Source organism: Clytia hemisphaerica, unplaced genomic scaffold (genome assembly GCF_902728285.1).
Source record: "Clytia hemisphaerica strain Z4C2 unplaced genomic scaffold, Clytia hemisphaerica genome assembly, whole genome shotgun sequence".
In the NCBI taxonomy this organism is placed as follows: domain Eukaryota; kingdom Metazoa; phylum Cnidaria; class Hydrozoa; order Leptothecata; family Clytiidae; genus Clytia; species Clytia hemisphaerica.
The window spans coordinates 160860-177853 of NW_027104043.1; the positions used below are offsets into that span (position 1 = coordinate 160860).

A 16994-nucleotide genomic window follows, 5' to 3' on the forward strand; every position below is an offset into this window, starting at 1 on the left:
TTACCTCATTACACTCTTTAATACAGAACCTCGATTCTGGAAGAAAAATGTAAAGAAAATCGTATTACAGGATACTTCAATTGTACAAGGTTACGTCCATTACCTTAGTTTAGTCAAACTATAATCTCAGAGAGGATCCTATTAAAGGATATTATTCAACTTTTTCACTTATATCACTTGCCAATACAACATTTTCAAAGAATAACAAGTGATACTTTTATGGATCTACCTGGTTATCAAAACTAATCAATGAGAACATAATAACAAAGTAATTGGTACTGTGCTTATAAAGAAACATCAAATTTGGGCAATTTTTCTATAAAAACACGTCTAGCAACAAAAATTTCATTAGGGTTCTGGATTCTGGGTTCTGGTTCTGCAATACCGACTCACTTTTCACCGACGCAAAAAAGGTTAATACCGACACACCGACAAACTGGTACGCCCCCATGAATGTCAGCAAATGAAAAGATTCTAATCAGATTGCAAACGCTGCGGTCTTATTTCCACATAATTTAGGTACTGATTTAGTAGAAGTAAACTGACATCAAAGTATTGTCGAGAATTACAAACCTTTATTCTTGATCGACAGTGGTTTCTTTCGTTTTGATTTTGAGCTGTCAGCATTTAAGAACGACTGATGATTTTCTTTTGATTCGTCAAATGCTGAAACTGATATTGAAACAATAGTATATATAAATTGAGAAATATTGTAAATATAAGTAAAATAATATTCTAAGATTGGCAGAGAGAGAGAGAGAGAGAGAGGTTTCATTTTAATTTCATGTTATCGTATATAAAGATTTCTATAACTTACCAGAAAGTTTTTAATTTTCGGTGCTATCTGATCTCACTACATTGGCAGCATTTAGGAACGACTGATGTTTTTCTGTAGATTCGTCAAGCGGTGCAACTGATTCGAAAATAACAATTATATGAATCGAGAAATATTGATATTGTGCCCAGTTTCAGGCAATCAATACAGACAAAATAGGAGTTTTTATCCAAACAAGTAAAAAGCTATACTAAAATTAACGAAGAGGTTTCACTATGATTTTCTGTTACCCCCCCCCCCCGAGGTTTTTCAAGACAATCTTACCACTAGGAAATACGCCAATCATTTTTGAATGCAAAAATGGCCTTTCAATTTTCTGTTCGTTGCAATCTGATTTCAACACGTTGGCAGCATTTGGGAATGACTGATGTTCTTCTGTAGATTCGTCAAGTGGTGAAACTGATTCGAAAATAACAATTATATGAATCGAGATATATTGATATTAAGCCAAGCTTCAGGCAATCAGTAAAATACATAAAAGCAAGGACTTTTGTCCAAAACGAAGCAAGTAAAATAATATTTTAAGATTAGCAGAGAGAGAGAGAGGTTTCATTTTAATTTCATGTTATCGTATATAAAGATTTCTATAACTTACCAGAAAGTTTTTCATTTTCGGTGCTATCTGATCTCACTACATTGGCAGCATTTAGGAACGACTGATGTTTTTCTGTAGATTCGTCAAGCGGTGAAACTGATTCGAAAATAAAAATTATATGAATCGAGATATATTGGTATTAAGCCCAGTTTCAGGCAATCAGTAAAATACAAACAAACAGAATGCAAAATGGACCTACCTAATAGTAAATATAGAATGGAAATAGAAAATAAAAACGCAAAGGGACTGAAAAAAAATTGATGATATGGTCCAGCATTGCTATATATGATGTTTTGTGTGAAAAAAAAAACAAAGAAATATTAGGAAATTCAGCGATTTCCGGGATTTTCCGCCGGAATTTTTGTTTCGAGAATCGGGCTCCGTCACTTTTTGGGAATCAGAAAAAACTAATGGGCCAATCCCGAGAAAAGCTGGTAACAAACGAACGAACACACGAACATCGGTTAATTTAAAGGACCTCCGAGGTAGGTCCAAAAAGCAAGTTCGTTCTAAACAAAGTAAGTAAAATGGGTAAAATGAGGTTTATAGAGAGGAGGGATTCAATTATAATTCCATGTTACCATTGGTACACTAAAGACAATCTTACCACGATGCGATTCCTCAACGATGAAATGTTCACTGTCAACATCCTCATGCTCGGTATTATGCTTGGTATCATGTTCGCTATCAACCCCTTCATCATCCTCGCCATCGTCATCGTTAACAATTTTTCGTTTTACGCGTAAATATCCCTAAAGTATGAAATTTAACAATCAATTTCTTTAGTCAAGGACTAAAAAAATATTACCCATCTTTTTTATCACTCCTTCTCGAATGACTCATTTCGAAATTGAGAATATATCGCAGGAATTTAAATATATCTCACCTGCTTAAACCAATAACCATCCTTTGGTGGCAGTTTTGAGCAATAATTTCGAGCAGCGGGTGAGAGCATTATCTAAAATCGAAATTAAAATTAACTAGGAATTAAAAAACAACAAAAAATTATAATGGTTTTTTAATGGTTTTTTAATGGTTTTCAGTATGGCATACTGTGTAGGTGTTCTACTTCACGTGCCTTTTTATTTACTTGGCAAAACATCGAAAATTCCAGAAACAAAATTGCTAAAGGGTATACCTCATTTTTACTGTCACTTTTATCGTCCACAGTAGTTGTTCCTGAATATAAAAGAAAAACAATAACTACTTTTTAATAAGTTCGTTAGTATGCCAAATTCTAACAAATAAAAAAACGTTTTTCTTTCTCACGCCTTGAAGCCGATCATCGGGTGTATGCTTTCATTCAAAGTAAAAAAAAAATCAGTCTAAATAAAAAAAATATATATAAAAGCACCTTTAATATTTTCTTTCATTATGTTTTTTATCTTTGTCAATTTGTTAACGATTTTGTCAGACAATTCCAAATGTTGCGTTGTTTCAGCCATACTTAATGGTTCATCCGCAAGATAATCACCTTTACAAGATAAAAAGTCTTTAAAAAAAATGTTGACAGGAAGTTGTCCATAAATTTCGGATTGTCGCCTTTTTTAAACTTTTTTTATCGAAAGGTAGAGTAAATCAACTAATGTAGGTTTGAGATTGAAAATAAAAACAAAACAAAAAAATTTACTTTAAAAAGTTAACTTCAGTCACTTACCAGTTTTTAACCGATCAAGAAAACCTTCAGAAAAACGATTCAAAGGGACTTTGTGACCTAAACAATTTGAAAAGAAAAGCTATTATCAATCTCAACATATATTTTTCAATAACCAATATTTCTTGTCGACTATCTGCTTAATATCAAAATGTGAAAAAGCATTCGAGAGAAAGTGTATTTATCTGTTGTTATTTTAAGTCCATTTCAGAAGACACATCTTTGGCTTTACAGTAAATACCTTAAGGGCTCTGATCATAGTCAGAACATCGATTATGTGATTTGAAGATAAAACTTTTGCTTTAGGCACCCTATCCAGGCTACATGCACCCTGATACTTATAACAAAAAACTACTTTTACAAATTGTTTGTTAATTCATTTTAATAAATCCGCGAAATTTAATTCCGCGAAACACGAATATTTTCAGGATTAAAATAACTACCCCAAAATTCGTATTCTGAGGGCAAAATAGGCCATTTTGTGAAACAAAAAATTCTCCCAAACGCGAAATTAAATTCCCGCGAAACTTCCGAATTTTAAGCTGTGAACCGCGAAATTAAATTCCGCGAAAATTTCCCTTAAGGTATTCAGAGATTCAGCTGTAAGGGTAAAGATGTATTTCAAAATCAAAGTACCTTTTAAAGGATCGTTATCTTTTCTCGAACCCATTTTTTCTTCATTCTCGGAAAAATAAATGGGTTGACTCCAAGCGGAGGTAGAAATCTCTTCCAATTCTTTTTGTAGAAGCTATAAGTCGAAAGAAGAACGTGCCTTGAAAATTAAAATCAGATTAGAAAATATAGATTAAATTGAAAATTTCTCTTTAAAGTCATAATTAATATAACGAGAATAAAACAACAAAATTGGTTGAAACATACATAAATAAATGTACGGATAAACACCTATTAAAAATGTCATACTGTTTTATATTGCTTTTTAAGCGTCAAACTAAACTTACTTCTTTACTTAGGTCAACAAACTCCTCGCTCACAACAGTTTGCTTTATTGCTAATACATCAACCTTCTCCCCATTTTTCAATCCCACTTTGGTATTCCAACAGAGCCACGACGTAAGCTTAAAATAAATCAGTAATTAAATACAAAAAAAATTATATCAAACTGAGACACATTTTGTAAGCAAACGATCAAAAGCAGGGATAACACTAAAAATAATTGTTAAAGAAGCAAGCCATTTTTAATAGCCCAAAAACTAAAAATAACTAAAACTTACAGGTACACTGCCTTTAATGGCCTTATTCAAGATATTTCTCTCCAGCGTTAGAAAGACGGAAATATCCTCTACATGGCAGTTGTTTTGCAATAGTAAAGTGATTTCTTCTTCGAGATCACAGTGAATTCCAATAGTTCTTAAGTACTGAAAAATTTAAAAGAGTTTATTTTCAAATAGCAAAGAAAGTTATCCTTCTGAAGGCCCAAACGCTAAATTTGCGCACCTTCTCGTTTCTCTCTGCTATTTAGTTAACTTAATCATTAACAGGCTGAAATTGAAGTAAAACAGAAAGGAAGTCACAAGTAATCTTGTTTTTCATAATTTGGAATTATTCATAGATTTTATCCCCGATTTTATCTAATCCTATTTCTCCTATGACACTTACCAACATCTTGGTATAAATCAGCAACCCAAAAGCAGCCTGCCATCTTGGTTGTCTTGTTGGCAAAGCTGACTTGACGACTTCGGTGATTTTGTCTATCTGTGCCATGGTGTTCAACCAACGGTCACGATATATCATCACCCATGACAATAGAAAACCCTAATAATAAATGATGGTGATATATAAAAATTTTGTTGTAGATATTTCCAGATGTATTATAAGTCAGTTCACGATTGATGTGTATACCTTTTTGTTACTTTTTTAAAATAATTTACTCAAAAAGAGTTGGTACTGCTGAAAAGATGCGATAATACAAGGGGGAAAGTAGTTAGTACAAGACACTATGCATAATACATGTTTTTTTTATAAGCATAACGCTTAGAAACATATGGAGGCTCAGATTTGCAGATTTCCTAAGCATAACATAAGCAAATATGCCAGCCTGATATACTTTTAAAGTCATCAATTTTTTATATTCCAACACACATTTAAGTATGATAATACAAATACACTTCAAAAAGGTTTGGAAGTTGTGAAGTAAAAAAGAAGACATTCCATTGCTTTTAAAATCTGCACGCTGTATCTGCACGCTGTTGTCGAATCGAATAGTTTATAAAATTTAAGAAATTTCTGAGATTCTACAAAAACTTGGCTTGGTGAATTACAAGTTAAGCATATAAGCATATACCACATTGCAAAAAAAACCACTTCATAAGCAATAAGGTAATTTTAAAAGGTAACTTCATTTGTTGAAATTAGTAGTATCGTACCTTATGCTCTTCGATCAAGACTTTTATTTCCTTTATTATTCTTTCGTTCTCTTCTGTCAATGCGTCTCTTTTATAGTCAAAACGCAATGTTCTTCCATCCAAGCTGTAAAGGAAAGAGCAAACAAACATAATATTCTGTGTCGCATTTTTTCGAAATCTCTTTCAGAGCTCAGAGTCCTTTTTCAGAAGAAGGAATTTCAGCCAATAGCCAATTCCATTTATATAATATTACAAGAAATAATATCAGAAAAGTTTCCTTTATTACATTTGAAGTTCACAATTAGAGTAAGATATTACTTAGTATTATAAACTTCTGTTATTAGTCACGAACAAAAGTTCTGCAGGGGAAACAATATTTTGGGTTTCCCAAGAGGTCGAGTATTGTACCAAAAAAAGGTTATTTCTCTATTCTTTAAAAAGATTCGATCTACGAAAATCATCCGGATTTCTAAACGTGGCCTACCGTTCAGGTTCCTCATTGTTTGATGAGATGGTTATTGCGCAACATTTACTGTGCATTGTACCCATGTTCTTTGACCCCTGTGTGTTTCCTTCGTGTATTTGAAGAAGGTTTTCGGCCTGGCTTGGTGTCATTGTTGAATCATTTATTGTGATGATCACGGAAGCCTTCCCACATATTTCTTGCAATGCTCGACTATGAATATAAGACAATTTTAATCTTAATGTAGAGCAAATAGGTGGTACGGATTTCAGGTTTAAACACTTCAAACTCTTGTATCATTGATATTTCTGAATATAATCTTTACCTTGATATGCCAGATTGGACGGAATTGCCACCACCAAGTACAAGGCTGCTCTTCTTCCACTGGTCTCCTCCTTGGCCATAGAAAAGAATCTTTTGTGTCAACGATTTTCCAATGTTTTTTTCTTTTCCAAACAACAAGGTGATATGAGAGCTTTCATCTATAAAGTTAATTTTTAAAATTAAATAAGTTCTCTTTAGTGGTGGACATGTATAAGGTTCTAATAAAGAAAAAACACTTCTACACATCTTCCATCTTTGTGACGACAATTCAAAAGACAAATCTTTCAATACAAAAACATTCTTATAAAACAAATGAATGCACGAATCTGCACGAACAAGGTTAATTTATGGGAACATTTTACTGAACGGTTAGGTCTCATAAACAGGGAAGTTTTTCATGGAATCTTGAGTGAATTACTGATTATGGGAAGTGAAGAAAGAAAATATTGAAATATCATATACCTAATTCAGTGTCAATGGTAGACATCAATAACCTTGATAAACCAAATGATTTCATATCAACAGCATTGTCTTCATTGCATTGAAATGCATTAAGTTTTAATATCAAGCTAAAATTCAAGAAGTACTTCATTATAAAATACATCAATAAAAAACAAGTTTAACTTATATCTCGAGGAAGAAAGCATTTAAAAGAGTATTAAAAACATAACTAAGCAGGCCTTAGGTAAATTGTGGGTATAAAAGCTGCAATAATTCAAAATACCTTTTATTAATTTTTTTACATATTGACTTTTCAAGTAAACATGGCTCCAAAGTTAGCTCCAGATCTTGGAGGTCACTGTCGTGTGTTGACAACATGAAAACCTTTGTATCTTCGTTTAAGATCTTTCTATTTTTAATTTGAAGCTGTAAGAGAGTAACAAGTATCATATATTTTAATAGGCTATCAGAGTGTCTTTTAAACATTAAACCATTAAAATACAAGAAATTGATAACAAGCTATTCAACAAGGCGATAGGTAACAAAATTTATTAAAATATGGACCAAACCAGGCTCTGATCCAAGTCAAATATTCTAATTAGCACACAACAGGGTGTAAAGTTTATGCTTCTATTACGCTTTGAAAATACACTCAGCGTAGAGTGCTCTAAAACATCATTCTAGAGGTTGTTCCCCATATTATTAGTGTAATCATAATTACCTCGGGACTTAAGTACCAAACTTTATCATCTAGACTGTAGCCTATTGTTGTTGGAACTTTCACATTCCTTGGTTCCGTAATGTTTCTCACAAGCCAGTCTTTCAGATTTGAAATCACTTTGTTCACATTTGGAATATCTCCATTCACAAGGATTTCATGTCGTGTAGCACTGCTCAAACTATTTCGTAGCTTATCTAAACTGTTGAACGCTGTCCTTGAAAGAAGGATGTTTCTATAAAAAAAACATTTCAAACATTAATATTTTGTAATAACATTCGAAAAATTGAGCAGACCATTCGAAGGAATTATGATCTATGATCTAGAATAGATTATAATTTCTTTGAGAGTCCCTAGAAACCAGAATGCATTGCATTTATCTAAATGCGATATCGTCTATTGTTAGGAAACTTAGCTATCATTCTTCAATATTCAAAAAACAACTGACAGTGTAAGAATTTGTTTCATTTTTGTCAAGTGAAAAAAAATGCAATAAACAGTCGTTTCTATATCAGCCCTCTGAAAAAATAAAACTTGTTCTCTTTATTTAGGTGGTTCAAGTTTCAGTTTATTTAATTTTCAACTTACTTTGAAATCATTTTCATTTCCCTATCTTTAAATCTGCAGGAACACAAGTATCCAACTGTTACATCCTCTTTCACCAAATACCCCACTATATTAATAATGCCATCCAGTAAATATCTTTTTTTCTTTTTATATATACACTGTATTTGGTCATTCTCAATTATAAAATTTTCACTCATCTAAAAAAAACAAAAAGAAGTGATACTTTTAGAGACCTACCTGGTTAATGTACAAAAAATCAAACATCACCTGACAAAAGTTTTCTATCAATATATATGTGAAGAAATAAGAGTTTCTGCCCAACTATATTCACTCAGGAGATTTGGGTGGCAGAGCAGCATATGCATTTCGTCCTTATTAGGACTATATATAATAAAAACAACAAGTAAAATCAACCAGTGTAATTTATTCCTCTTGGTTTTAAAAAAGTAAAATAATGTTTAAAAGTCTCACTGTTCCAAAAAAATACACCTCGCCTATTTTGCCACAGAGCCATAGGGACAAACATTTAAACACCATCATTATCAAATTATGCACCGAGAATTGATAATTACTGTTAAATTACAGTCAGTCAGAAATCACAAATCTCATCAATTCATCTCTCTGAATTGACTTTCCAGACTTTCTTTTTAAATCTTGTTGCTGTTGCATCACAACCAGCTCATTTTCGTAAAAGTTCATCAGATAATTATAAAATATATGTGTTGCAATATTTTGGGAGCATGATGAACGATTTCTGAGATTGTTCTTCTTGTTATTCATAGATTCTTGATGACTAGTTGTAATGCCACATCCTTGTTGACAAAGCTCAATGTCATGAAAACTACACAAGGGTGATTTATGTGGCTTAGATCGCGCATGGAATCTATCACCACAAACATATCTTTGTTTGGTTCTGGTGACAGGATGTTCAAATTCTTTACATCCATCATACTTTTCACCCTCAGTTTTGAATTCTGATGGAACCAACGCTGGAACATTTACTTCCTACAAATAAAGTGAGGTAAATGAACTGACTTTATATTGAGTGCACGTATACCAGGTGCAATAACTAAAATTCTAAAGGCTAACTGAAAACAGATCAAAAGTACTGGGTGTTTCAGAAAAAATGTACAGATTTGAGGTTAGTTTGTGAGAAAACTGAAATTGTTATAAATCAAATGAGGAAAGACTAACCTGAACTAACTTGAATTTCGAACTATCATACGTAAATTTGTGTTCCATAGAACTCTTTTGTGTCATTTTCGAGAAAAAAAGAGGGGATTAAATTCAAAAATATAACGAAAACATATTCTATTCTTGTACAAAAGAGAAAAAATAGTAAAACAATTTTGTTTACAAGTAACAGAGCAGAGTTGAGAGTCTAGCCCTGTGGCCAAAAAATTAATAAACTTTGCAACCTAGCCTTGAAACTCAACTGAGCAGAGACCGCCAAAATATTTGAAGTTGCTTGCTAGGCATTTTTTGCTCAAAATTCAAAAAGCACTTTTTTGCTTGAAATCTGGAAAACCCTTAGCAACTCCAGCCCTGAGCAGAAAATTGGGGTTACTTATAAAAGAGAATTTTCTTAACTTTCTTCGTAACCATTGAACACATGAAACAAAAGTTAACCTTTCTTCTTTCTGAGGTGAAAAACTTTGGTTTAATATATTATTTTTAGTTTTCTCAATCTTAATTCAAACTTGTACACTTTTTTTGAAACACCTGGTATAAAAGAAAATCAATCAAAGTATCACTTGCAGTATTAGGCTTTGTGTCAATTTCAGGTTTCTGAAAACAACCGTTGAGGTCACCCCAATACTGCTTCATGAGGTCTGGTTCTCTATTGTTCAGATGTTGCGTCAAGGTACAAGGTGTGTCACAAATAAACAAGACTGGAGGGTACTTTAATGAAAGCCACAGATCAGCTGCATCTCTCACTGATTCACAAAGTACCATAAATTTTGAGCAAACAGTTGTCTAAAAAACAAATGTGAATGTTACAACTTGCAGTAATATCTTTATTAAAAGGATTTTTTTCAGATGGAAAACAATTCTTGTAATTACCACAACGTATTTTCACTTGCTCTCTATCAAGTCCAACACCTAAATTTTTAGTTTTGAAAAACGTGCATAATCCCTAAATTTCATGGATAGAGCTGCCTACTAGTATGTAGCTTCCCTACAAATCGATTCATTGGTTTTATCTTTGAAGAGTCAAAGATATTAACCAATAAAATCGATTTGTAGGGAAGTTAAATACTTAAAAAAACATGGAAACTGAAATTATGAAGTGCCATCATCAAATTAAATGACAACACATTTCCTGAGGTAATTCTGTTCATAAATTTTTACTAACCCCATGAGGGCAAACAAAGTGATAAAATCCACCAGTCTTTCCAGGGGCTTTAACAAATTCGTGACATGATGACTTTCCAGTGACAATGCTCTCGTACAATTTAAGTATACTTAATTTCAGAAAAGCCTGAAATAATAAGAAGACTATAGTTAAATTTCTGGCACCCCCACCAAAATGAATTCTTCTCCTTGCTCAACTGGGGGGGGGGGTTTCATGGTTGGTGGAGGAGCGGAATCGGGCCTTTTTTCGGACGGAGTGGCGGAATTTGGCGAAATTTTTTACGGAATTACGGAAATTGGGTTCTCTGACGGAGACGGAAAATTAGACAATTTTAGTGCGGAAAAACGGAAAAAAATTTGCGGAATTTCGGAATTGGTAAAAGATATTCAAAATTTGCAGAATTTTCGACAAAAATATTGAATTTCAAAGGAATTTTTGGTGACGGAATTTTGGTTCAATTTAAGACGGTTTGACGGAAATTGGAGAAAAAATTGGCGGAATTGCGGAATCGGGTACCCCCTGAAACCCCCCCTCAACTCTTTATCTGTTTGGTACAGTGCTATCAAAATACCAGTTTTCATACCAGTTTTCCTTCTAATTTTCAACACTTATTTTTACTAGTCAAGTTTGTTAAGTATTTTTCATCCATTTTTAGAGAACTCACTCAATGAAGATACAAAAAAAATTACATTAAAAAAATGACAATCTATAAAAAATGGTATTTTACCTTTGAATTATTCTGAGGTTTGATATTACATTCCCGACAAATATTGTAAAGTGACCCATCATCAATTTTGTCTATATTTTCCATTGAAAATCTCCCTTCGTTGATGATTTTTGATAGAATCATTGCATCTCCTTTAGATGAATAAAAAAATAAACAAAAAATTATAGAAACAACTTTACAAACCTAGGCTAGAAAAACCCAAATGAAAATGCAAGAAATAATTTTCAAAAAGCAGATTTTTGTATGTAGTATTACCTTCAATTTTATCAGTATCTTTCAGATAGCAGCTTTTTTTTTTCATCTCTGTATTCAGTTCATGCTTACTTTGTAATGATGGTATAAGAAGGGGGATATCCTCAATATTCATTGTAAGTGTTTCATTTCTTTTTGAAGCATAAATACACCTCTCTATCAGTTGATTTTCAATGCGATCCAAACACAAATCAAGTTTACTTTCATCATTGTCTGATACAGCATCCTCCTCGATATCCTGGACCTGGGTTTCTTGAGTTGGGGCATTTTTTGAGCTTTCCTTGATATTGATCTAAAAATTAAAAATACTTCCCTCTTGGATACATACTTTCCTAATGATAGACAGCAATGATTTCCCCTTCTATAAAACAGAAGCTGTAGAGTATTGTTAGGAGTGTATTATTAAGACTGCAGAAGTAGGGCAAAAATAAAGTTTAGAGAATTGAAAAAATCGAAAGATGTACAATGGAGTGTTCCATAGAACAGGCCTTTATTTCTTTTTATGCTTGCTCAATCAAATAGGTTACAAAGGAAAGAACTGCTCTCTTTCTGATTGTTCTCAAAAAATCCTTTCCTCCTTCTAAATTTACTTTTGAGCAACAGAAAGGTTTTGCGCTCTTGAATCAAGATTTTCACTTTTTTTAGTTGATAACATAGGTAACAAAAGGGCAGACATATCTGATGTGAAACCAGCAACACAAAATTTAATAACTTAGATTTTTTAGAACCTAATTAATTCTACTTACATTCATCATAGTACAACAATTTTTTTCATTTCCATCACCATAATAAATCTTCCCTGCAATTCCACTAAGTCCACAAATAACACCATTCAAATCTCTTTTGGTAAGGGCTTCAAAACCATAATAACCATTGTAGAGTAAGTCAACAATATATTGCAATTCTCCATAGGTTGGATGAGCTGACTGGAAAATATAAGAAGAGAAACTCTCAGACACTTGATTTCTTTTTTCAGCCTGAACCTTTTCAATTTTCTTAGCACTTTACTGGGTCAGACTGGGTGGCTCTTGATTCCTGCTTCTACATTTTCTTTATATTTTTTTGTGGTTTGTGTAGGAGCAAAACAAGTGATAGGAGAGAATACTGGGAGCTTACTTGGGTAATTCAAAACAAACATTAACTATTTCCAGAATTGAATTTCTTGAAATATTGAAATACCGTATCTAATCTGCTCAGTAGAGATTCCATTTTACTTTCAACCCTCGCTTGAATTCACTTCTCCATTCATTTAATATATCCAATGAAATGATTATCTTGTTACACACATTGAATAGTCCTAGAAAAATACAATCATAGCTACATGGCTTCACAAGTTTGTCAAATTCCAGCTGCTTTGTGATTTCTGCAATCACTCTTCAGAATTAGATGTATGTATGTTAGTCCTGATGTTTAGTAAACCAAACATACCAAACAAAACTCTAAACCCAGGCTGGACTTAAAAAATTGTTGGTTTGCCGTCACCGGACCCTAGATTTTGGAGGTGGGTTGGTCGGTCAGAATTTTTTTTATTTTGGCGATTTATGAAATTTTCGTCCATGGAAGGGTTAACAGTTTGTTTACATTTAGTTAATTTTGAATAAAAAACAGAAGTGCTAGCAGGGAATTTACGATTCTTATGCTTGAGACAAACAAGATACGAGTTTTGATTTTTTATTGTTTGAAGTTTTTGAAGGAAAAAAAATCTTCTTTAAAATGGCAATAAAATTTTTTGGGTCGGCAGGTTTCGAGGTAGGGTCAGTCGGGTGTCAGCAGTCAACAGTCCAGCCCCATTTATTAATCATTGTTGAAAATATTTTCATCTGTCTTCTATCAGGTACCTAATAGCTTGATATAAGCAAGGAGATTGGAAAAAATCACAAAACTTAATAAGCAGAAAATTTTTCAAAAAGTTAATTAGCCCCCTCCTTTGGCTATTAGGTACTCAAAGGTAAAGAATGTTCAATAATTTAGAAAAATTTGGTTTGTATTAAATCTGATTAAATTCTATAGTTGCAATTTTTTATTGCAATCTATTCATGTGCAATTCTTTCTACTGCAAACTTCAAGCTATTTTAAACACTCGTGCCTGTATTTGATTTTGCAATTTTAATTATCAAAGGATTGAACAGTACTGAAGCAAGGATTTAAAGGACCGATAAAAACTCACCTTTATCATAAGGATTGCATATTTGAATTGCCTTACAATTACTATTTGTACATCTTTTTATTTTGATGTTGACTTTGACGAAAAGATGAACATTTGTGACAAGCCAACCATTTCCAGATTTGTTTTTTGACCCTTGAGGAAACTTTGCTTCTGTCAAATTTGAGTCGCAATGTTTACATGATGTTTCACAGGGTTCAAAAATTTTGTCATTGAGTATTGAATTATATGGTGCATTTAAAACTCCACAAGGTATCTTGTAAGGGATATCTACATATCTCAAGTTGATGTTTTTCTTTAAAGCACTAGCCTGAGTACCAATGCTGTTGTTGATGTCTTTAGTTTGAAGGGTTGAATTGTTTGATTGGATAGATTTATCAATTCCAGGTGTTAATTCCCCTGCATTAGTTGGTAACTCCTCTTCACTAAAACCGGACAGCTTTCTTGCAAGTAATACCATGTGCTTGTGAATGCAAAACTTTCTTCCTTGAACCTGCAAAAGCCAGATATTTCATAATTTTACCCTACATTTGACAAAAAGGTATACACTGGGGAATTGTTTGAGGTTTGTTTGCATGTGTCAATTGAGTTATCTATTCTTTAAAGCTTAGTACTCACTTGTTGAAAAAGTGGCGTTTAACACTTTAGTCGCACGCGTCTAATGATAAACGCAGGCGTTTAACTTTTCAGATCATCTATGTACTCACTAGGAGCTCTTTAGCAAAGAGAAATAGTAAAAGAGGGGAAAAGTGAAACGAAATCAAAAGTAAAAACTAAAAATTACAAAAAAATTAAAAAGATTTAATCTTGTTTACATTGCGGTGCCTTTGAACTTTAAACGCACAAATCAAAATTTTTTGATATGCGCGTTTAAATATTTTTTTCTAAGTTGATAAACGCCGGCGTTTAACATTAAACGCGGGCGTATAAATTAAACGCTGGCGTTTATTGAGTGTACTCACTAGAGATCTTATGGTTTTAGACGCGCGCGTATAAAGTTACATGTCGGCGTTTAGTGTTAAACACCACTTTCTCACCAAGCTTAAGTTATGTTAGATTGTTTGAATAAACAAAGTTATTTTTGTTAAAATATTATGATATATGATGGTACCCTACTTTCATGCAAAAAAATTAATAATCCAATATTTCACAAAGACCAATAAACCCTCTTTTTAGCCGAAATTTAAACTAAAAAATTTTTTTCCGAAAATCTGTCACATCTCTGTCACATCGGAGGATTTATAGTTATGCAGCTCTGTGCAAAAAATAATTAAATGAAATAAACTTCTCAAGAGAAGTTTCTGTAATGACTAAATAATTGTCAATGTAGACAATGCAGACAAAATTTCATGTTTAAACACAAAGTATCCTTCAAAAGTAAGCAATAATCAGCAAAACAACATCTATCTCATAAAAAAATTGACTAATTGGCTAAGAACTTTGATGTATGCTTATTAATAGTGATTCTTATTGACAAACATGCGTTTTTTGAGCCACCATTTTTTTTTACGAAAATCTGCTTGAGATGATGTAACCTTACTTTCATGAAAAAAATAAGAAAAAATTAATGATCCAATTTTTCACAAAGTGCATAAAACCCTATTTTTAGCAGGTTTTGGCCCAAATTTGCCATAAAAATTTTTCTTTTTAAATTGGGCTCCGTCACATTTTGCTCACCGCCATTTCACACATTTGTACCAAAACTGAAAAGATCCTTAGATTCAATCCTGAGAAAAGTTAACAGAAAAGGTAACAGACGAACAAACAAACAAACACAGGTTAATTTATAGGACCTCCAGGTAGGTTCAACAAGATGGCGGACGAGGACATAAACGCTCATTTTTTAATCCCGCCTGACTCCCCTCTTCATATCTTTTGAACACATTTTTTTTATCGACCGACCGACCCACTTTTTCAAAGTTGAGATGACGTGAACCAAGCAATTTTTAACGAATGGCCTATCCATCTAGGCTAAACTAAAATTGGTTTGAACAAAAATTAAAAATGATACCTGTTTTGTCTTTGTAATCTTTTTATTACAGCTTCGCTGGGTGCACTTCACCATATTCTTATTGGTGTTCTTGTTATTTTTTATCATGACATGAACATACTTCATTGGACAAGAAGTTTTGTTCTCCATAGTTTTGACTGCATAGGCTTTGCTACTTATTTGAACTACAGATGGGTAGACTTCCATAGAGGTTTGCAATTCTTTGATCTTATTCTTCATATCCAAAGAGAAATTTATCATATTGATGTCAACTTCATCAAATTTGTGAAACACTTTTACTGGTTGCCTTGCTGGTATTTTGCGTAAATGTTCACAGGTAAATTCCTCTACTTTTTTGGAAGAAACATAGCTCGACCTTAATTTGAGGCAGGTTTTGCTGTGGCAGACAGATAAGTTGTCTGTGGATATAAAACAAAAAGCACGGTCTCCAGCCACTGACACCTTTGCAGACATAAATGTGCCAACAGATGAAATGTTAACTATTTCCACAAGCTCAGGCTCTGGTTCTGTTTTTTTTTGGTTTAGCAACAAACATTCCACCAAGATGAGCTCCACATTCGCAAAATTTGGGCTTAGAACGATTAGTGTATTGTTTAGAACACTTATCACAAGTACCAGTTCCACGACTACGCTTCTGACCAAGACCTGACAACAGCAATGTTGAAGTGGACTTACGCTTTTGACCAAGGCCAATTTCAGTTTCAGAAGTAGCCATGGATTTGTGTTCAGTGCGATATTATCGTAATGTAGAGCAATGAGAGGAGCAAAGAAAAGGGTTATCCAGTAATAGAATTTAAAAAACAATTTCCAGTCAGTCCAAGCCAGTATAAAACAATTTAAAGAATCAGCTAAAGGGTTATCCGTAATCGTGTCCAAAACAATTCCAGTCCAGTATAAAACAATTTAAAGAATCAGCTAAAGGGTTATCCGTAATCGTGTCCAAAACAATTCCAGTCCAGTATAAAACAATTTAAAGAATCAGTTAAAGGGTTATCCGTAATCGTGTCCAAAACAATTCCAGTCCAGTATAAAACAATTTAAAGAATCAGCTATGTCCAAAACAGTTCCAGTCCAGTGTAAAAACAGTTCAAAAAAATATCGTCTTCGCCTCACATGGGGTTCTGCTCACATGGCCGATGTAAACAAAAAAATTGACTAAAATACAGATCAGAATGGATTTTGCAAGGCCGTAACTTAATTGTAAGTCAAAATAGTTTGTAATCCATGGTAAAACACAGAATACTCTGAACACTCACCGCGAAAACTTTAAAGGCACGCATGCGCATGTAGAGAATGAAACGAACCAATGAAAAAGATCTTGTAATAATCTCATCTCATCTGCAAAAATCATGAATTTCCAGGCCTTGCAATTTTGCCTGGAAATGCAAAAAATCGCCAATTACTCGTTACTTGCACGATAATATCGTGGAAACTTTTTGATTTTGGAATCTACATCGTAATTAAAGTAAGACAGCTTATAAGAGATAATGGAAGTCTTAACTCGATAAGAACCTAATAGCATAT

The 16994-nt window shown here is 33.0% G+C and overlaps 2 protein-coding genes across 7 annotated transcripts; both read right to left on the minus strand.

The window, feature by feature from the left end:
* Nucleotides 1-573: 573 nt before the first annotated feature.
* LOC136811830 (uncharacterized) lies at nt 574-8153 on the minus strand. Of its 4 annotated transcripts, XM_067068455.1 has the most exons (20): nt 7982-8153; nt 7397-7628; nt 6959-7101; nt 6697-6803; nt 6236-6392; nt 5932-6123; nt 5469-5571; nt 4702-4857; nt 4317-4460; nt 4044-4160; nt 3721-3832; nt 3088-3144; nt 2785-2904; nt 2569-2609; nt 2317-2388; nt 2038-2182; nt 1431-1526; nt 1100-1234; nt 818-913; nt 574-672 (listed from the first exon to the last, which is right to left on the minus strand). In XM_067068455.1, the coding sequence occupies exons 1-19, from the start codon at nt 7996-7998 to the stop codon at nt 828-830; spliced, it is 2232 nt and encodes a 743-aa protein (XP_066924556.1). In that variant the 5' UTR covers nt 7999-8153; the 3' UTR covers nt 574-672; nt 818-827. The 4 variants fall into 4 exon arrangements, with proteins under 4 accessions (XP_066924556.1, XP_066924558.1, XP_066924559.1 ...); XM_067068457.1 differs by lacking the exon at nt 1431-1526; XM_067068458.1 differs by lacking the exon at nt 1100-1234.
* A 219-nt stretch (nt 8154-8372) lies between these two features.
* Nucleotides 8373-16791, minus strand: LOC136811831 (HMG domain-containing protein 3-like). 3 transcript variants are annotated; one of them, XM_067068460.1, is made up of 9 exons: nt 15471-16791; nt 13463-13952; nt 12475-12592; nt 12042-12221; nt 11299-11587; nt 11044-11174; nt 10317-10442; nt 9719-9937; nt 8373-8965 (listed from the first exon to the last, which is right to left on the minus strand). In XM_067068460.1, the coding sequence occupies exons 3-9, from the start codon at nt 12502-12504 to the stop codon at nt 8546-8548; spliced, it is 1395 nt and encodes a 464-aa protein (XP_066924561.1). In that variant the 5' UTR covers nt 12505-12592; nt 13463-13952; nt 15471-16791; the 3' UTR covers nt 8373-8545. The 3 variants fall into 3 exon arrangements, with proteins under 3 accessions (XP_066924561.1, XP_066924562.1, XP_066924560.1); XM_067068461.1 differs by having other exon boundaries at nt 11368-11587; nt 13463-16791; XM_067068459.1 differs by having other exon boundaries at nt 13463-16791.
* Nucleotides 16792-16994: the final 203 nt, after the last annotated feature.